Genomic DNA, 24,490 nt, shown 5'->3' on the forward strand with positions numbered 1-24,490 from the left:
TTGAGTGTTCTCTGTCTCTGGATCTGAGAGCTCAGGTGCATATTCTGGTAGTAGGAGCCAGTTGGAGCAAATTTGTTTGAACTTTTGGAGTTGTTGGTTTCACAGCTAAGATGTTTTGAAATCCAGTACTGGAGAAAATAAAGTCCTGCTATTTTTTATATGGGTAACTTCATAGCTGCAAGGGAGAAAGCCTGAAAATTGCTTGCTTTCTCCTCATTGCCTAACCAATGGAGAGGTGTCACCACTTTTCTTACTTTAAACAAATCAGTTACCTCCCTGCCTGGATCTTGACTGCCAGTGCATTAAAGAAAACAAATTTTCTGATTTACACCTCTGACATCTAAAATTTGCACAATAAAAATACCCTGGATAGAATTACTGGCAAAGCATGGGGTACCAGCAGAGCAGCTAATAGAGGGAGATTGACTTTTCCTGTTGCTTTTGTAGACTCCTAATGATGCAAAATGCCATGGCAGTGAGCATTTGTTTATAAAGCTTTGAAGAAATGATTGCTTGAAGAATTTGCTAGCTTGTGTGCAGAGCTGCAGCCTGACTGGCTGGGGATGGCCATGGACAGTGGCTGACATGCTGGGCTTGGGCCTTCTGCATGTTAAGCCTCTGCCTGCCCAGGCAATGGGCTGGTCATCAGTATAGCTTCCCCCATCTGCATGCTAGGAGTGTCATCTCAGGGCCCAAGCATCTGAGCATTTTTGGTGTTGAAACCATGATATGAAGCAGGTCAGGTGTTTTAGAGAAAAGCCAGCTTTCTGGCCTTCTCTCAAACGGGCAGTCATTGGACACACTGTTTTCTGGTGATTGGTGATTCAGGCTGAACTGCATTTTGGTCCTCCCACTGCTGTGGTTGGTTTTCAGCCCTTTCCAGAGTGGTGGGGCTGCAGCTGGGGGCTGAGCAGCCTGCCAGCTCCTTGCTGGGAGAGGCAGACTCCTATGAAAGAGGCAGGAGGGAACAGAAATAATGCTGTTAAATTAACTGAGTGACTTCTGCTTGTGCTGCTCCACTGTTCAATATCTAACCGGGTTAAAAAATGGATTATCCCCCAATCTGAGGCTCTTCTGTACTTCCCGTAAGGGATACAATGCAAGAAGCTGCAACACCTCTGTCGCAATTAACAGAGTATTTGCAAATCTGGCATATTGCTGCTTCTTTCAGGAAAGAATTTTAAGTAGGTTCATTGAAAGTAGTTTTTTCTGTACCTTCACTTTCCCGACATGAGCTGATGAGAGAGATTATGAAGATGCTGTTAATTAGAATGATAAGAGATGGATCGTTGTGCCTTGCCACTTACCTGTTTTTTCCCTCTTGAAGGTCATGGAGGCAGAACAGACCAAAACGAGAAGTGAGTTGGTTCACAAGGAGACTGCAGCCAAATACAATGCTGCCATGGGAAGGATGAAACAACTAGAGAAGAAGCTGAAAAGAGCTATCAATAAATCAAAGTAGGTTTTCTATTTGGAGATGAATTCGATGGTGAAATCTGTTTGCAGGAAATACTGATTCTGTGGGGTTTTTCAAACTTGTGAAAGCACGTTGCCTTTTGTACCTTTCTGTTTGGGCTCCTGTCTGCATGCAATAGTCTCATGGCACAATTAGTACTGGTTTTTGTCCTTGCATTTGTTGTCCTTCTAAGTTTCTTTTGAAGCACCTGACTGGGTAGACTGGTGACCTAAGCAGGATAAGAAACTTTTCTGGATATATTCTTCGTCTTGTTATAGTGCATTGAGCCTTTTGGTGGTGTGTGACTTGAGATATAAACTCATGGGATTGACATAGATGCTGTCTATAAGCTGCAGAGCTTTGTGTGTAGGTGTTTTGCAGCTTAGGATCGTTTGCAGTTTAGTTCTTATTTTTAGTTAGGAGAGCCACGAAGCAAGTGACAGAAACCTGAAAGGTGTGAGACTGCATCAGTGTAGTGTGCTGTACATCAGACTTGTTTACTTCCTAATGCTGCTGTAGCAAAGCTGTGTGAGAACTGTTCTTGACGAAGGAAATATGCTTCAGAGAGAATAGCTAAGCAGCAAGCATCGTTAATGTGTCTGCATTTGATGTGCAGTTTTGCTCTGTTGCTGAGAAGTGAAACAGCTTTTTGCTCAGAACCTGTTTAAAATTTTGGCCCTGTTTACAACCAGTTCTTAATCCTATATTTCATGGTTGTTTTCTTTATATTTCCAGACTGTAGCTTGTCTAAACAATCTGCTTGCTGTATTTAGCTTTTAATCCCTCCATCTAAAAATGACTTTTTGGTGAAATCGGTCAACTAAAAATCTATTTTGATTGATGTTTGCTCAATTCAAGAAAGGATTAGCACTTCTCAAGGAAGATTCAAGCATGTTAGCTGAAACAGTGTAGCAGCATGGCTTTGTGGATTGAGCTGCATGCTGTTTGTCTAGCACTGCACAGAGACTGTGAAAAACATCATCAGATCACTAAATGACAGATTCCTCTGGAAAAGAGCAATATCTGAGAAGTGGTTTGGCTGCTAGTAATCCATACAGTAAGACTTAAAATAAAGGCCCTGGTAAGTTGTCAGTGGGGTCCTACATACCTTTTTATAACAATGATGGTGCTGAGCTTGGTGCCCCAGTTGTGTCTTGTGTGATTTGCCTTCTGAGTCTTCATTTCCTTGCTGAAACTACCCTCATGGGGGTGTCATCCTGTGTCATTCTGCTCAGGACGAGCTGGTTTTCACTTGTGTGGAGGGTTCCCAACATACTCCTTTGTTTCACATCAGGGCTGACTACAGCATAAACCACCTAGGTAGGGTGTTTTGGAGATCCTTTAATAAGGGTTGTACAGAAACGCCACTTCAACCTGATATTAAGTGGAAGATGCCTGATGGCACAAACAGGCTTATTGTGGATGTATCTGAAGCCATACTGTACAGGGATGTTGGAAGGGTCAGTCTCCTCTCAGTATTGCAGTTTTCATGTAAGGGAAAATTGAACCTCAGCGGAAAGCAGCAGTGCTGTCAAGAGGCTACATAAAACTGGGGAATGAGGCTGCTGAATTTGTGGCTGCTTGTATTGCAGGGTCTAACTGACAACTAGCTTCTTTTCAGGAAGGATTTAACACCAGCAAACTGATCTGTCCTTCTCCCTGGGTCGTGCGGGAGGGTTGGATGTAACACCTGGACCTTGCAGGCCCATGTTGTCCATTCTCTCTCCCCATAAACTTGTGGGTAGACACACTGAACGAGTTGCTTTTTTTCCATGCAAAAAATGATTTGCATTTGCTTCTCACTCCAGTCTGGATTGAGATGCTTAGAGCGTTGCTATTTGAAAGCAGGACTTAGGACAGCCTGGAAGAAAGTAATTTATGTTATTTACTGTTGATGAGTGGATGATTATTGGATTGCTTTGTTTTGGCTTTTCTTTTGATTTTGGTTTTGGGTGCTTACTTGCTTGTAAGCTATGAATGTGCATACAGCTGCATGTTCTTAACGGTCACCAGATCTTCTGGCTCAGTGCCTCTGAGCTGTAGGATAATGAACTTGCCTGTGTTAGCTGAATTTTGGAAGTCACTTTCTGCTCTGGTGACTTAGGCAAAGCGCTTTTCACTCTTCCTGTCATCTAGTTAAAAATTGCTTTGCTTAACTATGAGATGTCACAGACTTAGACAACTGATGGGATACTGATTTAGGACTGTAGTCAACGATTTGCCAGCCCTGCTGTGTCATGGACCAGGTTTCAATAGTTACAGGGTCGAATGTAAGAGAATGAAGTGACCCGAGGAGATGCGAGTCCCTACCCTGCCCAGTGCATTGCTTTCTGCTGGCATCAGATGCCTAGATGCCTGGCTGTGTGTTAGCGATGAGTGAGGAAGAGTGCGTATGTCAGGCTGCTGGTAGCCTTCTCCTAGCTTAGGTGGCATCTTTCTTGTCTGTTACCTGTAAACATGCCTGCTCATAGGTGCATGTAGTATATTGGTGTATACACACACATATACATGCGTATAAATATATATATAAAACCCACTTTTTTTTCCCCACACCACACAAACACATTGCTGATAGAGAAGGGACTTTTCCCCCAAGCCTGTGGAAGCTGATGAGAGGTTAGGATTCAAGCCTGGTTGTTCCCTCCCAGTTGGCACCCAGGGTAAGGAAGGGAGACAGCTCATTTGAGGTGAGTCAGTTTCACTGTTTTCCCTGCGGTGCCACTTTGTCAGTGTTTCTGCCCTCCCATTGCTTTGGGGTATGGCTATGGGAGTCCTTTAACTGTTTGATCCAGACTCACAGCTGCAATGTTGTTTTGTGCCTGGCAGGTCCAGCTGTGTGTAGACTTTGCCAGGGTTATGTCCCAGTGAGGGAAGACAGAGGTGCAGTTTGGCTGGATTAGTGTCACTGGAAACACCGCAGACTCAGCTGTGTGATCCTGGTGACAGTAAGGGGGTTGATTAAAAACATAAAAGCTGCGAAATAACCTAGTCTCAGGGAAATGTGACTTAGTTGTTTTGTGTAGTAGCGAATTCAGCCTTTCAAAGAATATAGGAGCAGAAGGCCACAGCCTTCTGTGTGCCACTCCTGAGTTCTGGCACACAGTCCAAAATGTAGCTGCAGTGGGATTTACAGCTCAGAAGAGGCTTGCTGTCAGGGTAGAAATATGAAAGGGTAGTTAACATCCTATTGCATATAAAACCATACCTGATTGTTTCTCTCTCCCATACTTTCCAGGAGAGCTTCTGAGAGGTGAGGAGGGTAGTGAGCCCTGCTAAAAAATTCAGGGCTTTTTTTGCTGCCCAGTGTTATATCAGATGATATTGGCTTGTGGGCTTCAAAACTTGAAAGCTGGAATCTGATTTCTAGGCTTTGTACTGTACCTCTTGTACCACTGTCCTCCTGCAACCTTCTAAGTAAGTCTTGTTGTTTATAGTGGGAAACAGACGTGGTGTGACAGTCCTCCGTGCCCAAGCAAACTGCTGGGGAGCTGTGCAGTGGGAGGGAAGTGCCTGGTGGGCCACTGGCGGGAAGTGCTGTGCCCTTGCATGCGGTGCTCTGACCTCCCTTCATCCCTTCTCCTTCACTGCAAAACCTAAGAACTGCCACTCCACACCCCCCCACCTGAACGTGGAGAGGTCTTAAGGTTCACCTTCTTGTGGGGATTTTACATGTGCTGTGGGCTCAGAAATTAGATGGGTACAGAAAGGATGCCTACACTTGAAGCTGGACGTTTCATTTAAATGTCTTGCAGAAGCTAGGTCTGAAGGAATTATGCTGTCAACTCCATTACCTGGAATTTTGCAATTTGTATTTAGGCCAAAAGACCCATGAGAAACGGATACATTAGAGGGGAGAAGAGAGGCGTTGAGAGGACATGTAGGTGTGCTATCATCTAGATAGTAGTCTCTCAGCGTTACTGTGAAACACAAAATAGCTATGTTAATGTTGTGAAGAGACCAAATCCCACTTCAGTACTCTGCATTCAGTTCCAGCGATTGTAAACAATTGTTCTTTGTTTTTCTACAGACCTTATTTTGAACTCAAGGCAAAGTACTATGTACAACTAGAGGTACGTATGTAATTCAGATCGATCTGAAACTCTTTAGTGCTTACGGTAAATACTGAAATTGCATCTAAAGTGTTCTGACAACTGTGTTGCATTTCTGTATAAAACAAATTCAATTCAAAACCTCTTGAGCAATTTGCTAAGCACATTCAGAAGATAAAAGACTGAAAGAGGCTTTGCTTCCTTGTGTGAAATAAGACTGTTGGAAACCTGCTGCTTACTTCCAGAACCAAACAAATACAATTTGACCATCTTTACTTCCTGTAGCTTGAAATCTCTGGGGTTTGTTTTGTTGTTGTGGGTTTTGGGGGGTGTGTCTGACTGTGCCATGTTTTATGCAACAGACTGTTTAACTGTGCTTGGGGTTCTTTTTTCACTGATTGGGTCAATTAACAGAACAAGTAACCTGCTCGTAGTACTCTAAATGTCATGCAGATGTGAATTTCTGATTTTGGGTTTGGCTGGATGGGGTGCTGCAGGGCTTTTTTTGGCATCTCTGCACTACACTGTACTTACTCTGTGTAGTGCAACAATGTCTGGCCAGTGATTGGGCACAGTGCATGCCTTGCAGGGCACAGTGGTCCCAGGGTGGGCATGGCAGCTGTGAATGGGATGGTAAGCCCTGCTGTTACAGCCCTTGGTCTTGGAGCTGCCAGGTGTGGGAGAGCAAAGTCGCACTAAAAATTTAAATGCAAGAATCTCACTCTCTATTTGAGTGACTTTTGCTTTATGTGGCCCCTAAAAGCTGGCAGCCTTGCTCCTCTGGGTTGAAGGGTAGCAGCTGGTGCTGTAGGTGTGTGGGGTGTGCACAGGGTCTGAGTGGAGCACGTTGCCTTGCACTGTTGGCCATGGGTGCAGGAAGGCTCCACTGGGGTGCTAGGTCAGCTGGAGCCTAGCTAGAAGAAGATTCCTGTTCCTTGCCTGGGATGTAAGGTGTGTCCCACACCTTTTTTTTTTTTTTCTGTGAGCCCTTCCCTGGGCTGCCTGGGATGCAACAGCGCTTTGTAAGCCTCAGAGATACTTGCCAGGATCCAGACTTGGGCAGCCCTCTGCTCCTCCATCTTACCTGCCTGCATAGCTGTGGCCAGCTGATGCTGGAGTTGCACCCTTGCCTGTCCTGGGCTGGGTGCCAGCTCAGTAATCCCTTCTGGTTGGAGGCATTTTTTGAGAATCCCCCTTTTCTCCGTGAGCATAGGCCCACTGTTTGGGATCCTGTTGCTTCTCCACGACAGCTGCTCAGTGCCTTCCTGAAGCAGGGTGACTGTGTAAAATATAATACAAAAGATGGCACAGATTGCTTTTAATGTACAATATAAAACAGAGTTGAGACAGCTACAGTTATACAAGCAGTTTTGACTTTGGGAGACAGGGTGTACAACACTTCTGCCCTTCCTGTAGAGTGGGCTTTGCACCTGGGGACATGGAAACTGCTCTACTACAGCTGTCAGGGTTGGAGGGTTGCTGCTTTGTAATCTACCAGTTTAGTAACCAAGAAGCGATGGGTCTGGTGCTTAGAGGAGAGTGAGGCTTAGCCCCTTTGGGGATGACCCACAGCCATGCTGTGCCCTGCAGGCAGGGGCTGCCAGCAAACCTTTAGGAGTCCTTGTAGGATAAGCATTGACATACCATTGAGAGCTGCATTCGCGTTAGTAAGAGATCCTGCATGTTAACTAGGGGACACCTGGTTTATGCTTAGTTTGGGCCATTGCCATACTCCAGAGGTAATCCCAGCCCCTGGCTACCGTTGTCTGCTTTGCTGCTGTCTCCTTCTCAAGCGCCACTGCTTGTGCTGGTGTGTTCTTGAATTATGAACTCTCCCATCACCTAGATACCAACCCTGGTTTATGCTAGCTTGCCTGTGCAGAGCAAGTCACATGGATATGCAACAGAGAACTGCATACTGCATGTTGTTCATAATGAAAGCACACGTAATACCTGTCTTCCTTGTTAGCAACTGAAGAAAACAGTGGATGACCTGCAGGCAAAACTGGCTCTGGCAAAGGGGGAGTATAAGACTGCCTTGAAAAACCTGGAGATGATCTCAGATGAGATTCACGAGAGGAGACGGTCCACTGCCATGGGGCCTCGAGGGTGTGGTGTGGGTGCTGAAGGGAGCAATACCTCTGTGGAAGACCTGTCAGCAAGTAAACCGGAGTCAGACACCATCTCCAGTGAGTACAGAGCACTCCCGTGTCTGGGAATATCCCATGGGTGTCCTAAGAAATGCTGAGATGAAGGTTGATCTGCATGTTCTGCAGTTTGAAATTTGCTGGCTGTTGTGGGACTGTGGCTAACTTGTAACGCTTCTCATTATTACAGGAGTTGATTGTATTCTTTAATAGCCAGTTTTCAAGGGAGAAGGATGTGAGTTGAAGTGCAACAGCTGTTCCCTTAACATCACTGTTATTTTTTGTACAGTGCTGTATGGAAGGAACAGAACTAAAGCACTTCAAAGCATGTTTCTTATTTTTAAGCCAGTGATGCTGCTGTCGGGGACTTGCCTGGAGTGGTCACAGGCTGCTGCAGATCACTCAGCCAGGTTGTTGAGGTGGCGGTGCTGTTTGGAAACAGGTATTTTGGATCATGCACTTGTCTTGCAGCGTTGGGCCTGTGGAAGAGCTACAGCAGTACAGAAAGGCGTGATGCTCGCACAGAAGGGGTGTAGGGTTAAGCTCCTTTGCACTGTAGGATCTTTTGTCAATATGTGATTTCAGCAGAGCACGTGTGCTGTGAATAAGGGAAGCAAAGAGGCAGCAATGTGCTAATGCAGTGCACTGAGAGGCTCTGTGTGAGAGATGTTTCTCTTGGGTGACAGCAGCAACCACTGAGCACGCTGCAAGCCTAGCTAATCTCTAGGCACGTGGGGTCCTTGGGTTGCACACACTGGAACGGTCTGTTGTATTGTGAGTTCGCTTTTTGTCCTGGCTCTGGATGAAAGTGGATAGATGAACACTCCATGTAGCCCACTTTTTCCTCCCTCCTGGACACCTTCTCTCCTTCTTCATGTGGAAAGTCTTTTTCTACCCGGATCCACAAATCCCAGTTTAATTTGTATTTCAGCTCCATTTCTGCAGGGAAAAGTCTACGTCAGGATTGCAGGAGTTCATAATTACACAACCCCAGTGCCCGAAGGCTGAATAAGCAGTTGCCTTGTAGACAGTGGTGCGTACTGGTGCGGGGCCATGTAGGTCCACAGTAGAGCCCATCTGTGCTGTGAGAGCTGGGAGGCAGCCCTGGGCTGGCCTCCATTCTCTGCAGCGGCAGTTTTTGCATGATGTGCTGGAGCTGTCACTCAGTACTGTGTAGCTGGGACCTGAGTTGCCACAGCAGGCGCAGTGTCTGGGCCAGCTGATGCGTTGTGGTTTTGGTATGGCTGCACATGAAGAGCCAGAGTTGAGCCTTTCTCATTTAGACAAGGATTGCCTCTTGGGATACCCACAAGTGCTCCTCCTCGTGCAGAAGGCCTTCCAAGAGCCTTGGGTGTAAGTGAGTGGAGGGTTTTGTTGCGCTGAAGGAGTTCAGGGGCCTGGTATGTAGGGCCAGAAAGAACCAGGAAAGTTAATTCAGAGCAACAAGCTGCTGGCCCTTCTGGCTGCTGCTGAGGCCGCAGGCAAGGACTGGCAGCATGGGTCTATCCCTCTCTTTGAGTTGCACAGCCTGACATAGGTGGAAGGACTCCAGGTTGCATCTAGTGCCAACACAGAACTGGGTTGTGACTGGGCAGGACTAGCAGCCTGCAAGACATCATAACCAAAATAGCCTTGACAGGTGCAGCTCTCATGCATTGTTAACGTGGGGGGCTTTCCACCAAGGTCCTTTGTATCGTGATTTATGTCTGCTGGAGTTGAATAGTACACCAAATCATCAGCAACAATTTCTTGGCCCTAGCAGATGCTCCTGTGTGTTATAGTAAGTTTAGGTGGTGATGAGTAAGTTACAGTTTAAGTTGTGCCGCTTGTAAGACTGGCTAGTGTCACTGCTTCTTGCCAAGTAGAGGACTCCTGTAATTGGAAACATCTTTTTTGCCCAACCCTTTTTTTTTTTTTTTTTTTTTTTTTTGCTTTCACCCCTTGCAGTTACCTGTATTGCTCACCGTATATTGGTAAGACAAAGCAAGTGAGAAGAAAGGCAGCTCTGCAGTTTTGGATTTGACATCGTTAAAAACAAACCAACAAAACCCAAACCACAAACTGTCTCTGAGCACAGAGTCCCCTGGAAGGGGCTCAGGAAGGTGGATAATCTGTTATCAGTTTTATGTTTGAAGCCTTTTAGGTCAATTCTGATGTGCAAGTACAGTTCTGCAATCTGCAAATACAGCAGAAAGAGGCTGGACCTCCTTGCAATAGCTATGACAGTAGCTGCCTCTGTTGGCACCCTTCGTGTCCGAGTGGTGCATGTGAGCCCCAGGCTGCCAGGGTAACCAAAGAACTATTTTGAAACTTCTTTGAGCCACTGTGTTAATGCTTCTGCTTGGCTCCTGCTGCTCTTTCAAGGCGGTTCTGAGTCTCTCTAACAAGGGCAGGAATTGCAAGGTGTAATTGGAGATAACCTCAGGTCACTGTAAATGTCTTGCTGTTTGTGGGACTTCTTTAGACCAGTGTGATTCCAGCACACGCTTTTGTTGTGTAGAGGCTGATGCATGTAAAAAACCTTCTGATCCTGGTGGGACTACTTGTATGCAGAAGTCTTTAGTTCATAGGTCCCCATCCTGCAATGAGCCAAGATTGAAAAATGTTGAATTTTAGCAAAACCTACACCCCTATGTTGCACAAAATGGAACCTTCTTTAATGGATTTCTCCTCCTGTTGCTAACAAAGACCCAGCAGCCTGATTTAGCCAGAGAGTTTGGAGTTGGTTTGCTTTAACTAGAATTCAGATCTGAGCAAACTTGAACAAGAAAAATTGTATGTGTGGGTGGGGCTTTTTTTAATTTGGTGTTGCTTGGTGATCCTCATCCAAAAAGAGATCTTGGGAGATCGTGCCGGATTTTAACTCCGAAAGTGGGAAAATAAGGTGGAAGCAATCTGCCCCTGGAGCCAGGAGTCTGTGCTGGGATCAAGATGGTGCTGGGTGAGGCAGGCACACGGGACTAGGCACTGGCCTAAGTTAGGTACCACAGACCACAAGAGAACAAGGCCAGCTAGGCAGGGGGCACCAGGGACAGTAAAAATCCAAAAGCATCTTGGCATGAGGAGCAGTAGCAAGTGTAGAGCTGGTCTTGCATGGCATGGCTGGCAGGTGTGCTGTTCCTCAAAGCAGAATCAGGCCTTCATAATCCACGTATGAAATGCTGGGTTAAGGCTTTGCAAAGGGGGCAGAGCATGAGAAGAGGCAGCCCGCGGGTTAGCAGTGCATGCATGTGCAGAAGATGCAAACCTGAGAAACTGCCTTTGCCCGGGAACGTGCCTGGAGGGTGTTAGCCCTGCTAACTGAAATATTCTTTGAACATTGCAGTGGCTTCAGAAGTGTTTGAGGATGATAATGGCAGCAGCTTCATATCCGAAGAAGATTCGGAAACTCAGTCAGTGTCCAGCTTCAGCTCTGGTGCTACGAGTCCTTGTGAGGTGCCCACTCAGTTTCCTCCTGCGACGCGACCTGGAAGCTTGGATCTGCCCAGCCCTGTATCCCTCTCAGAGTTTGGGATGCTCTTTCCTGTCCTTGGCCCCCGAAGCGAATGCAGCGGGGCATCCTCCCCCGAGTGTGAAGCTGAAAGAGGTACGCACAGCTGGATACGTCCTGGGCCAATGCTTTTCAGCTTTTTAAAGGGAGCAGGAAAACCTTCTCAGCTCCCCTAGGCATATCGCCAGCTTACTGAGCTCTGACCCGCTGGCCGCATCTTTGGGGAAGGCAGTTCTTGAAGGCCCTGCATCTCGCAGTTAATAATGACATCCAAAATGTTTTAATTACTGTTCTCCTGGCTGGGAAGGTTCCCCAGTTCTGTCTCAGTGGAGGGGTTTGAGGTTTCTCACAAAATCAGCGATCAGTGGGATTCTGATGGTACATCTATTTTAAGGAAAATCTGAGTTTAGTTGGGTTTTTTTGGTGGTTGTGTTTTTGGTTGGTTGTTTTGCTGAAAATCCTGCTTCCCAGGAAAAAAAACCACAAACAAATAACGTGCCGAAAGGAACCTCTTGCAGGCTGTGCCAGCCCTTGCTGATAAGCTCAGACTAGAGGATTACCACTGCTCTTTGTGTTCTCCAACCTAAGGCTGTTTATACCGTAATTTGCTGATGCAGTGCACAAGATGTACACGGCTTGGAAGGCCAACTTCGTTTTTGTTAAAGCATCTGGCTCCTGCTCCTATATATTTTTTTTTCCCACTCTTTGGCAAAGGAAGCTGCAGAGGCACCCACTTGAAGCTTAAGTTACAGAATGAAATCCAGGTTTAACATGTAGTTTAATCCTTTCTTTGCAGGGGATAGGGCAGAAGGGGCTGAGAACAAGACAAGCGACAGAGTGAACAAGAATAGGAGCAGCAGCAGGAGCAGCTCCGCTGAAGGGCTGGCTTTGGATAACCGAATGAAGCAGCTCTCCCTTCAGTGCATGAAAATCAAAGAGGGAATATGCGCTGGCAGAAAAGCTGCCCAGATTGGCTGAGTCCTCCTTTTGCCCTGTCCTGATTAATGGGAGTACAAATATTTATACATGAACTTCTAGGTGTTTGAAGAACATTGTGCCAATAATATATGCCAAATCTTAAGTGTTTACTCTAAGAATTTAAAACTGCACTAAGAAGTCTAATTGATGTAGAGGGCTGAAGTTTTTATTCAGTAAATCCTTTGTAGGCCGGACAAGTTATCAAATGTTTAAGCTGTGCTCATATTTCACAGACTTTGTAAATTGTTTTGTAGCAGCCTGGCTGAAGCAATAACTAGTAATATTCCCGTGTAAATTCATGCCAGTTGGGGGGGTCTGAAATCCAAGCCAAACATTTGCCCAGTGCAGTTTGGCTTCAGTTTTGTAGAATGAAATGCTCTTTAGATACAGTGGATCTCTTGAGTACAAGTGGCATATTCTTTAAACATCTGTATTTGTCTGTATTATGCTGAAACTGTAGAAATATTTTGTATACAGGAAAGCTGTTGCATGTGTGGTGTCTAAAAGCCTTCACTCTTCCCTTGGTGCTCGCAGAAAGGATGAAGATGAGTCGTGCCTACAGAAAACAGTGTTGAGACAGACAGATAGGCAATGGTAACGCTCAGCGGTGGCAGGCCCTTTCTAGCCACCTTCCCAAGTCTGGCTTGGATCTTAAGGGTGATGCCCAGTGACCAAAAAGAGTTGATAGGCCCCTTGCCCTTCCCCCGCCCCCCTCCCTCCCCCCCGAAGTGAAGTATTATTTTTCAGCACTTTAAGTGGGTTTTTTTTGCTCAAAAATGGAAGTCATAGATGTTTTCAGGACAGTTATGATAAGGGATTCGCCATTGAAATATGCATGAAGAAAAGGAATTGCCAGTGTAGATTGACAATGTGTTCTTAAGCTTCTTCGTAAGTTGTACTGTGTGGGGTTTTATAACTGTTAAAGGGACTTGGGATTTTAGTATGCCCTAGAGAAAGTGTTCAGTAAAACTAGAAAGGGCATGGGCATGTTTTGCCAGCAGCTGTTAGGCAGTAGTAGTGTCTGGTAATTATGCTAATAAGTGGTAGTAAAAATCCTAGGACTCTTCAGTTTTGGTGGCTAAGCATTTCTGAAAGCACCATTTTATCTAAAACATCAGTTTATATTGTTAATTTGATGGGATTTTAATTGTTAATTTTAGTATTGCCCAAAGTATTTTCTAGTCTATGTTTTTGCAGTCCTGTTGTATTTTGTTCCTGCCACAGCTTGTGTATCTATTCTCAAAGTTAATGTAAGATTCTTCACACTACAGTAAACATTTTTGTTTTCCACATTTTGAGTCTGTGCAAGTGAAGTCTATCTCAAGTGTCAAGAACTGAATCTTCTCCCACAGCAAGTTTAGTCTTTAAATATCCACTTCCAGTCGAAGATTGCAGCCCCATGACACTCTGGTATTGGACTCCCTCGTGGTATGTGGACAACTTGTTACCTCCTTCCAGCTTCCTGGATCCCTGCATATGTGATTAAGTTTTTATTCTGAATGGCGTGAGACCAGAGCTTTAGTCAAGTTTTCCAAAATTCCTTGGTATGCAGAAAATGGAAGGTATTTGCTTACATAAAACCTCTGTACTTCATGCCGCTGAAATTCGCTGTGAGGCCATAAAGGATTTGAGGTAAAGAAGCGCATTTTCATAAAAATTAGATTCAACATGTTATAGCTGTTAAGCTGTAATAGCTTTAAATATTTATACATTTACATCTTCTGAAGACCTGAAGGCTTCACTCTTCCATTGCTAGCATTTCCCAGCCCAATAAATGCTTAGGAAAGAAGTCTGTGGTTCCACCTTCTGATGTGGCCATTACTTGGGGAAAAAGCCAAGACTGACAGTATTCAATATGAAATGCCACGTGGCACTAAATATTTTTGCTTAGACTTTTGTAGTTAAACTATTGTCTGTGCTGCATACAGTTAGAAAAATTAGCAGAGGTATTTGTGGTTGAGTATCTTATTTTTGCAGACTTGCCAGTCAACCTGTTACATCTTTCTGGGTTGTTTGGGTGTTTTTTTGATGGTGTGTGTGTGTTTTTCTTGTTTTGTTTTGTTTTGTTAACCACTCTTGCCAGTTTTTGCCTCCCATCTTGCCAGTTCTGACTGGAAACCTAAACTCCCTGCACTTGGGCAACGAATTGATTTTATGCTCAACAGGATATAAAAATAGCTCTGTGCTGCCTTGCTTATGTGCTGATTGGGTTTAGCTCTGCAGGGTAAAAACACTGATCAGGAAGTTCAAAAGGGTGTGGAACCTGCTTTTACACCATACTTCTGCAAGATTTGTGTAAAGATCTTGCTGCAGCCTTCTGCTGCAGCAAGTCTGCCCTCAGGCTTGGCAGGTAAATCACCTTTCAGACGTGCAAGCAAACAGGCCGAGCTGCGTGTCTAATAAATTAATGGAAAACTCATTTTATTTTAAACTTCATAAAAGCCGTAATGATAAATATGACAAACTTAAATGAACACACATCACTATGGAGTACAGGCAAATGAACAAGCTTTCTCCAGCTACTTTTCTGTTGGAGCTCTTTGTGCATTCTGAAGTGTGACACTATGGTAGCTGCCTTCATGGATATAAAAATAAGCTTCTGATGTATCAAAGTACACGTGATCACTTCAGCTGCCCTGAAGTGAGAATGTATAAACAATGATGTTAACCTAGGAATTCTGCTTCTCTTTGGTATTATCAAACAATTTAAATGTCCTCGCTGACTGCATGTCAAAACCCTCTACTGTGTGTACATAAACTTAATTCTAAATAATCGGCTGTTCAAATACCACATAGATTATATGGTCAAGTGCATAACTGCTTTACAAAAGTCACAAGAAACTTGCATCAGGGAACTAGAACTGAATCTCAGACGCATGGGGCAGATGGGATGGAAGCTGCTCATACCATTCATCTATGGCATGACCTCTCACTGAGTCTTTGAGAGCTGATGGCTTGGACTAATGGAGGACTAACTTGTTGCCTCCCTAATAAAACAAACTGGGGGATGCGTGGGCTTTGGGGTGTGTGTCTTGTCCTGAACTATAAATAGCAGCATTATGGGGTCTTGTATGCAGCTTCAAAGAAGGTGTGTTGGGTTTTGGTTTGTTTTTTTTTTTTAAAATAAACCACACAGGAAAGGTTGTGCAGCATGTGAGGAGAATGTCAGAACTTCTGAAGAGGCAATCTCTAGTTATCCCTCTGTGCCACTGATAGAAAATTAAAAATAATTTCTTTGTAAGTAGTCTTTCCTTAGTGAATTGAAGAAAGTGTAAATCCTCTTACAGACCCTTAAAGCAACTGGCTTTTGTTTTGTCAGTTATCACCCTCATTTTGTACAGTGTCTGACAAACAATTTATGCGTGTGGGATGCTTGATGGTATGTTTTATGAGTCTTTCTATTTTAATGTTTAAAAACCTGAATTACACGTTTACAGGCAGAGAAGACTTAAGGGTCAAGAGGTGCATCATAATGACCAATGTACATTTGTAATAGCCTGAGCTGTTGTGCAGCTATTTAAATTTTTGCACATGCAGCCTTATTCCTTTCTGAAAGTCTTGCTGCATCACATTAGATGCTGATACAGTCATGGAATTATTGTATGTCATATGGATCAAAAAATGCTAAATGGTATAGGGCAAAGAAAGGCTTAACCTAGATATTGACCTGAGGCTGTTGAAAAATCTAAGGATTAATTCACTTTCAAGTAATTTTTCCAGATTTACTTATAGAAAAAAAAATACAGAAGCATGTATTTGACAGAAAATATCAAAGCAAGTCATAAGTGCTTACATGAACTTTTCTTCCTAAGAAAGCTTTGTTGTAAAACTCATTTGCCACAACCAGAACCTGTAGACTAGAATTTTTGAGACTATTTTGTATTTCCTTTTAAATACTCCACCTGAGTATTCTGCCCTATATCTGAAAGGAAACGTACAGCGTGGTATTCTTGTAGCTAATCGGTGCAATATTTGAATAGGACTTGTGTTATAAAGGACACTGACACTAAGGCTTAAATCCTGTGCATTTATGGGGATAAGCCAAATCCCCTGACTGTACTGTAATGTGTAAAACATGTTAGTGTATCCTGGTACAGATAGGATCCTTTGGCCTTAATGCCTTGCCCTGGCATTAAGAGAGAGTGAGTATATTCATTGCTTTTAGTTTAGCACAGTATGGAAGCTGAGCCTTATGCTTGTTTCATCCAGAATTGGGGTGTGTGTGTGTGTAAGAGACAGAACCCCCCCTCCTGCAGAGTAGAAACAAACTACGGAAGAACAACAACAGATTTTACTGTAGGCAAGTCTACCAGCTTGATCCCAAATAGCAGAGGATGTGCAAGAACTTAGTACTGAAAGCTGGCAGTTCTGGCATCTGCCTTTTGTGCTGTCAAAAAGATACTCAGCTGAGACTTCCTAATTATCTCTAACTTCATAGGTGATAAAATATATGCAGGAGCCATTACTACTCTGGTTTAGTCTGAGCTAGAAACTTAACACAAAGTTGTAGGGAAAACATGAGTGGTATGAAATTTTAATTTTGTAGGGCTGAAGCAGGCCTTGGCACATACTCCAAAAGCCAAGGAGAACAACAAAGAACCCCATCTGTTTTTCACTCAGCTTGTACCCACGCCGTTCCCTCTGTTGATTTGTGGCAATAATCATCAGAAACTTCCTTGCAAAAAAAAGGTAAGTCACACTGACACACTTGTCGTAAATTTTCTAGCCCAGATGGTCTTTGAGAGAAGTGCAGTCAGAGAGGCATGTGCCTTCAGTGCCCTTTGAAAGCTAGACATTTGTTAAGCAGCTGTCTGGTGAAGGAAATGAAACAAGCGTATCTTGTACTTTCTGGAGAGGGCTAATAGCAAACTTTTATGGTAATCATTTTAGCCCACAGGTATTTCTGGTGCTCCTGTAGCACGTGTGCTCAGTTTCCCAATGACCAAATGGCACCTGTGCTCTAAAATAAGAAAATGCTACCTTTATGCTTGGAAAAATGCCAAACCCTCTGAACTGGCAAAGAACTTCCTATAGCTGTTTTTAAAACACCCTCTCCCCCAGCTGTCAAATATAGTGGAATTTTAAGTCTGCCAAAATTTAGGACAACAAAAAATAATGCATTTAGAATCTGTGAGGCAGTTAGTACTTTTAAATTAAAAGCTCTGTTACCTTTAGGTACCTTCAGATACAACATATATAGATCTTCCAGAGGAAGAGCACATATATTGGGCTTCTAAAAAAATCTTGTTCTGCAAATTCCACAATTTTCTTGAGAACTCTGACCCTACTTCTGTTGACAACACTGGCCACGTGTTCAATTCATTCACTGGTTTCATCTTACAAGGAGAAAGGTATCTTTTCAAAGAAGTCTTGTATAATGGGATCGGCAAGTGCATTTCTTACAGCCATGGTTTATTAGGGGGAGCGGTTTAAATGATCCTTCCCCTACAGGCTGAATATTTTTAAAAATTATGAGAATAAAACATTTCTTTGCTGGGATGCTGATGGTGGGTGGTTCACTACCTCAGTAGGTGCAGAGACTCTTTACAGTGCACCCTTCAATGAGAACCTTTCACACCTGCTGAACAAAGGGCAGGCGGCACTGTCTGTGTGCGACTGCTGGCTAACCTCCTGTTTTCACTGCTGATCTGGATTACAGCTAGTAGGAAGAAAGCCATAGTACTTTGTGCTATAATATTATTATGTACTAAAGTAATACAGATATGAAATTAACAGCTCTCAAAGTACATGTAGCACAAGTGAAAAAGCCATTGCTTTTCTTTCAGAAATGGCTAAAGCCGGAATATTCCTTTTCCTTTATTCCTATGTACATATTCTAGATAAGCTGAACGTGTTAGTTTGGAATAGTATATGCTCAGCAGTAGTAAACTTACATTTAGTTGTGAGAACTAGTTCAATGCTGAAAACATTCAAGATAGCAGCTCAAATATGTAGTAAAAGCTATTTGGTCCTGAGACTGAATAAGCAGAATACACAATACTTTTTGCCTTACATGTTTACTTTTAAGCATAAAGTCTTAAACCCTTATACCCTGGTATTTTGGGAGAAGAGAATTTCAATGGTAGTTTTACTCTTAACTCACTAAACTTTGATTTGAAGTGTGGAAAAATCTGCAATAGAGTTTTGCCAGTTCATTTGCATATAAGCGTTTTAGCCTGTTCACAAGCCTGTTGAATAGTGCTCACTCCAATACCATAGCAGCAAAACCCACAGCTGTCTACCACAATTAACTGGCAAATCAGTAATTTCATGCTTTTGGCTACAACCTTAGAATGTAATTTTCTTTTATGCATATGTGTAGTAAGAGTTGTCCTGTTCTCAGATCAAAAACACCTCAAACAGTTACGCGCAGATCTGTCTCTTCACTGCAGCTGTAATACCTTAAGAGGAGTAGCACTGTTAAAATCTAAGAAAAAAGGACCCTCTTGTTGAGGCAGAAATGTGGTGGGGATAATGTTGTAAACTCCAGAAAATATGTTCTCCACTTCCAAGTAGCAAAAGCCACACCTATGATAAAAGAAACTACCTGTTAGAACCAAGATCTGCAGTATGTTTCAAAACTTTAAGACTCCATTAAGCAAGTATTACCTGTAGTCACCACTGCTTTTTTTCTGAAAGCCGTAGGAACCAGGATCTCCTACTGTTGAGACCGTGATGAGTTCAAAGCCAACACTGTATTGCCTGCAAGTGATGTGACAGACTTATTTCAGTTATTCAGGTCATCAGGGTTACCACAAAGAGGGCTATTTATTAACAACTACACAGTGTAACTGGAAGACATCTAAAAGTTCTGCCACATTTGTGACAAACTTTAAGTCACGCTTACCACAACATGAACGTAGAATTTGGAGAAAGACAGAACACACTTCAGATTTGGAGCTACACATGCTAGAAATCTGCCTCTGCATTTAAGCAGACTTCAGGTAGTTAAACTTGAGGTGACACACGCTGGTGCCATGCCACATAGATCCTGGGGTGATCAGTAAGAGAAATCAGCGTCCACGATCTCAGCAGAATCGCTCATGTTGCACTGCTAGCTTTTAATGCATGTGACAGGCACCGCTGCCCCTGTCATTCAAACTACTCAAATACGATCCACAAGTGCAGAAATAAGTGCATACAAACCCCCACTTAATTAACAGAACGGTATAGCCACTTAGTACTCATCTTCATTTCAGAGAGGAGGAGTTTCCTCAAAGAGGGGAGGATGGATAGAGACATGCTACCATTTTGTGAGGCCCACGGTGCAGCTTTGCAAAGGATAAAGACTTGACGGCACGTCAGATGTTGCTATTTAGAAGCACTGTATACCGGTATTTTGAGGTAGACCGAATTTTGCCGAAGGAATTCAAACTGTGTAGATCTACTCCACAGGGCACTGACATCCAGTACTTCTCCTGGCCGGCTAGTGGCAGAGTAAACGCACTTTCAGAGCTGAAGCTACTGCATAGGCCATTGTTTGACAGCCTGTAGGGGTTCAGTACCTTGCATATTAGTTCTGCTACAGAAGAAAAGGAATTACGATTGTGATTTAATTTTTAGAGGAAGAAAGAGTACCGTCTTCCCTTCTGTGCAAGGCCTCACTCTGCTGAGATCCTGAAACTAAGGAGAAAGGTTTCTGCTTCCCTTGTAGATCAAGGATTTCCTCAGTAGCAGACATGCAGGTTTAAGTCACCATTGATGGTGAAGTTAGAAACACAGATAGCACTTAGCCTGAGCCACCTCCCACACCTTGTCTTCTGGATTTTCAGGGAGCTTTATCTTTAGCATGTAATACTCTTGCTGTGTTGATGCATGGTTATTCTCTACAAACCTTGGTCCCCGTAGCTCAATTAGTAATGGCCCATTCTTGTCCAGCTGGAATTGATAAATGGGGTTATTTTTGTATGTGTCTCTGAAATTTCCACATCCTCCAGCACTGTGACCTTTCCACTGTCCATTAACCTGAAAGAAGTCAGAAGTACAGAAAATACCTCGTATCCTGAGGATTTGTATTGCTTATGTATACACACAAACAAGATTAGAGGCTCCTCTCACTTTAAAGAGGTCGCTGACTTTAGTACTCACTCCTAATTTTAAAGTGCAAGTGAAAGACTGTTAAGTATTCAGAAGGCTTCACTGCAGTCCCGCACCCGTCTCGATCAAAGCCTTAAATACCTTCAAAGTATACTGTATTTTTTCAGCGTATACTAGGTAAGTAATGAGTGACTGTTTCTGACTATGACAAACTGCATCTAGTGGAAGATGTATATTGCCATGTATCCCACAACTACTGGACTATGCAGATTTGTTGAGGTTTTTTGTCCCCCTCGGACCCTCCTCTGATGCGCTAAATGAGAACTGACAGCAGTACAGGAAGTGCAACACTACTTGTGTTGTAACCTTTGCTTTTGAAATCACTGCCTCCAGCCCTGTCTGTTCACCAATAAGCACTCTGAGAGCCAGCATTACAGGGACAAGATATCCATAAGGACAGATTCTGCAAGGACAAAGACATGCAAAAGGAAAAATGCTGCTCAGACACTGAGAAAAAGGCCATCTGTTTGCGAGTTCCTCCTGCTAGTCATTAAACTGAAAGGTTAGACTTGTAAGACATGCCAAGCATTCACACAAATTTATAGCAGAGATCCATTTCTCCTGTACTTCCCTCCCCTTTCTGTCAGTTCAGCAAGGAGCAACGTTTTTTCTTGTTATTTTAATTTGGACACACTCAGCATCCTAAAGCATCAAACATGGCAAGTCAGGAAGCAAGGGGGATTTCTCCCCCCACCATGCTACTACCCAGGAACCAAAAACTGCTGGGTGTTGTTAGCTTTCCAGGCCTTTTTCATCTCTGCTGCACTTAGTTCCAGGAATCCCCCTAGGGCTTGGTGAGCTCCAGAGGTGACCCCTCCACTGTAGTATAAGACATCTAGCAGAACTTGCTTTTACTGGTAAACTGTGAATTAAGTAAGTTATCTGTCTGCTTGTTTTTAAGTATGGTAACTGCTAAGCCAGCACCCAATAAGCACAAGCAACTAACTTTTTGTATTTAATTGTGAAGAGAGAGCTGTCCTTGGATAGACAGAACATGCCTTTTATTTAAATACTAGACAGACATCTTCAAAGAATTAACAGGAGGTTTCCACATACTGAATTTTATTTTGAAACATAACACAACCGCCTCAAACAGGCTGGTCACATTCAATGAGTTTTTTGATCTCTTAAAGTATTCCCCCAAACTAAGCCCCATTTTTAAGAGCTAAAAAGGGCCACGGTTTCTGGAAGAACCAAGCAAATCATCTCGCTGTTCCCAGGGCTCTCTGTAGCCAGTTACCATTCTCCAGCACAGGCTAGCTTCGTGGGGCTGTTCCAGAAATAACAGCTGGTACGAAACACTATCTGGACTCGAGAGCCTAGCTGCAAGCCAGCATGCCTCCCTGATCACAGCGTAATGCACCCGGCTTCAGGCATGAATGTCCTAGAAAATGGACTCTTCCACAGTGGCTCAAACTAGCCTTGTTCCTCACTTTCTGAGGAAGTTACTGTTTGGACTGAAGACTTCTACCTACAGTAGGATTCCCCTATGTTTGCATATAGGGTATGCATGGTAGGTACAGAGCTTAAAGGTAGAAGCTGCTGGCTTACTCTTTCTTGATGGTGAAATTGCTAATACGTGAAAATACACAAGAGTTACTTCATCCAGTGAGCTCTTGGCTACATTTATACTTCAGCTGAAAGTATAACTGCAGCTCGTGTCGACAGCTGAAATATCAACACCAGCAGGCCCCAAAACTGCCTGGGCTTCCTACTTGGTTTCGGTCAAGTTTTTTTGCTCTTGCCCCTGCTGCTGTACTATCAGGGAGCATTTCTACGTGAAAAGCACCGTGGGCATATTGCTTTGATCCTGTTCAGCAACGTGAGCGCTTATCCCAATTCTACAGACCTTTGAGACGTCTTCACAAAATTTAGGAACAGTAAGTAACACGTTGTGATAATTGCCATCCTAAGTCAGTCCATTTGGCATGGTCTTGCTACAGATACCCATCATGCCAAGAGATTTTCCCCAATAAAATCATGCAATTCTCTCAAGGGGGGGGGTGGGGTGGGGTGGGAAGAGAAACACTTCTGCAGCAGTACTACTGCAATCTGATCTCTGCAGAGTAATTAAATACTAGGGTACAGATTGTTATTCTAAAGGCCATTCTATTCTACAGTGGCTTTACAGTGTATCAGCAATGGTACAGCTATAATAACACACTAAGGAAGGTGGAGCATACAGACCAAGTGCTGGTGAAAGCCAAGCCCCCATTCATACAGAACGGTGTGAACAGAGCGAGCCAGCCCACGGCCTTTTATGTCGGTATGAATTCTGCTAACAATGCAGCTAATAGTTCGGCAAATTCTATGTAACTTAAGCACAGGATTGATCTTGTGCTAATAATGCTTAGATTAAGCTTTAGTTAAGAAGTTTCATTTGTTAGAAGCTGGCATTTTTGGGTAGTAGTATAAAAATTTATTTAAAAACCTTGTACAACTCAAATACGGAAAAGACAAACCAGAATTATTATCCAGTTAAACTGTTATCAGTTTAACAAATAATTACTAATTTACAGTTAAATAATTTACAAATAATTTACAGTTAAACAATCCAGATAAACTATTATCCAGAAAAAAAATATTTCTTTACCCGTTTGGAAATGGTGTAAGGTGTAGGAATCTGGGAAAAGGTGAACTTGCACAAGGAATACACCTGCATTGTAAAAGAATCAGCTGGTCACACATGCATCTTGCACTTTTCATATGAAATCATGATATGTTAAAAAAGCAGAATTGCCTACACATCATTTTTAGATACTTGTTCTCCACATGCCTATATTACTTGTCAGACAGCCCTGTCCAAAACTCAGAATCCAAACAGCGCTGGGACTAGTAAGACTTAGTTCCGTTTAATTTTTTCTTAGAAAAAGCAAAACGGAAACAATCTGCATTTTACTTTTTTCCATTGACAAAGAAAGACATCTAGCATCGATCATCACATGACTCAGCAGTTACAGAAAAATCCACATACTGAGTCCAAGGGCTTAAGAGAAGTCAAGAAACTTCAGATCTTAACTGGGATCTAAAATAGACTTCTTTTGGACACACAGAGAGTCAATGCTTTGCCTATAAACAGATATTATTTTTTTATTCTAGGAGATAAAGTATTTTTCAGCTGATTTCATTACTAAAACCATACACACTATACTGTCTTAACTACAAAAGGAGAACATTATTGAACACTTCATCCAGTAGTTCTGCTCCATCATTCATAGCCTCCCTCCCCAAAATAACAATACTGATCTAGAAGTAAACTTTTAAAATCAAACTTACAAATAAAGGACAATTGTTTACATTCATTATGAAGCCAACAGCACATACCCTGATTGTGTAATGGATAGTGTTTTGTTTCTCATACTGGGACACCACTAAGGTAAACGTATGGGGTCCTGGAGAGGTCAGCTTTATTTTGGTCAGATAATGAGGACTGTTGATCCGAATACCATCAATATATGGAGGAGGATCAGCTGAAAAAGAAAAGGATGAACACTTTTCCCTGATCAAAAAATGCCCCAGCATGGTAAACTTCTTAGCCATTTTATATCAGTGAATTTTGCTAACAAGCCAGGTTGTTGGTACTCAGGTTAGACTGTAAACAGACCTGAATGCTCTCAGGAGAGCCTCAAGATTTACTCTTAACTAGGACAGATAATCTTAAAAGCAACTATTATTTTCAGGAGAGGTACATCACACATGACAGGACACAAATTCTGCACTTGAAAGTACAGCTTAAATTCCGTGACTTGCGAAACCTGCTTATCCATCTTTCACCAGGGTCAACCAGTGCTTCCCACTATTCAAAGATGACCTACTGCAATTATGTTGAAATTTAAAGAGAAAGATAAGGAATGTTCAAGCACCCTAAAAATCTCTCCGAGTCATCTGTTCCTTCTCCATTGGCTAGACAGTTCCAGAATGCCATCTGCCAAAATCTTTGGCCACTGGGTAAACAAGACTTTAAAACATGTTGATTTAACTCACTCTCTTTCTCTCTCTCTCCACCCCCCACCCCCCAAATCCTTGTGATCATTACACAGATTTAGTTGCATCCCAGTACCAATGTTCATGCAGTACTTATTATAAAGATCCCAAATATTTGCTTTTACAATTAGACACTCTTAATTTGTTATTTGGCCCCTAACTGGTTCTTTCCAGACTTCTTTTAATTTCAGTGAAGCGGGAACAAGTCTAGCCAATTGCTTCAATAGGCCTCGGATCAGGTCCTTTTATTTTCTTCCACAAAACAACACAGGAGAGGGGAAAGGATTAA

The 24,490-nt window shown here is 43.1% G+C and overlaps 2 protein-coding genes across 7 annotated transcripts in view; one reads left to right on the forward strand and one right to left on the reverse strand.

Moving 5' to 3' along the window:
* SH3BP5 (SH3 domain binding protein 5) overlaps positions 1–13,412 on the forward strand; it is a 75,543-nt gene extending 62,131 nt beyond the window's left edge. For all 4 annotated transcript variants that reach the window (XM_027793576.2, XM_055805124.1, XM_055805123.1 and 1 more), the window contains 5 exons: positions 1,328–1,458; positions 5,484–5,526; positions 7,475–7,694; positions 10,978–11,238; positions 11,939–13,412. In XM_027793576.2, the coding sequence (XP_027649377.1) occupies positions 1,328–1,458; positions 5,484–5,526; positions 7,475–7,694; positions 10,978–11,238; positions 11,939–12,120 (837 nt within the window). In that variant the 3' untranslated portion in view covers positions 12,121–13,412. The remainder of the gene's footprint in view (positions 1–1,327; positions 1,459–5,483; positions 5,527–7,474; positions 7,695–10,977; positions 11,239–11,938) is intronic.
* Positions 13,413–14,515: 1,103 nt separating this feature from the next.
* Positions 14,516–24,490, reverse strand: part of CAPN7 (calpain 7) — a 35,709-nt gene continuing 25,734 nt past the window's right edge. For 2 of the 3 annotated variants that reach the window (XM_055805119.1, XM_013303099.3), the window contains 5 exons: positions 23,542–23,687; positions 22,811–22,873; positions 19,955–20,085; positions 18,730–18,822; positions 14,516–18,648 (listed from right to left, as the gene is read on the reverse strand). In XM_055805119.1, coding sequence (XP_055661094.1) covers positions 18,504–18,648; positions 18,730–18,822; positions 19,955–20,085; positions 22,811–22,873; positions 23,542–23,687 — 578 coding nt within the window. In that variant the 3' untranslated portion in view covers positions 14,516–18,503. The remainder of the gene's footprint in view (positions 18,649–18,729; positions 18,823–19,954; positions 20,086–22,810; positions 22,874–23,541; positions 23,688–24,490) is intronic. The other variant, XM_055805120.1, reaches the window with a different exon arrangement.

This window comes from Falco peregrinus, chromosome 5, assembly GCF_023634155.1.
Source record: "Falco peregrinus isolate bFalPer1 chromosome 5, bFalPer1.pri, whole genome shotgun sequence".
NCBI classification, from domain to species: Eukaryota; Metazoa; Chordata; class Aves; order Falconiformes; family Falconidae; genus Falco; species Falco peregrinus.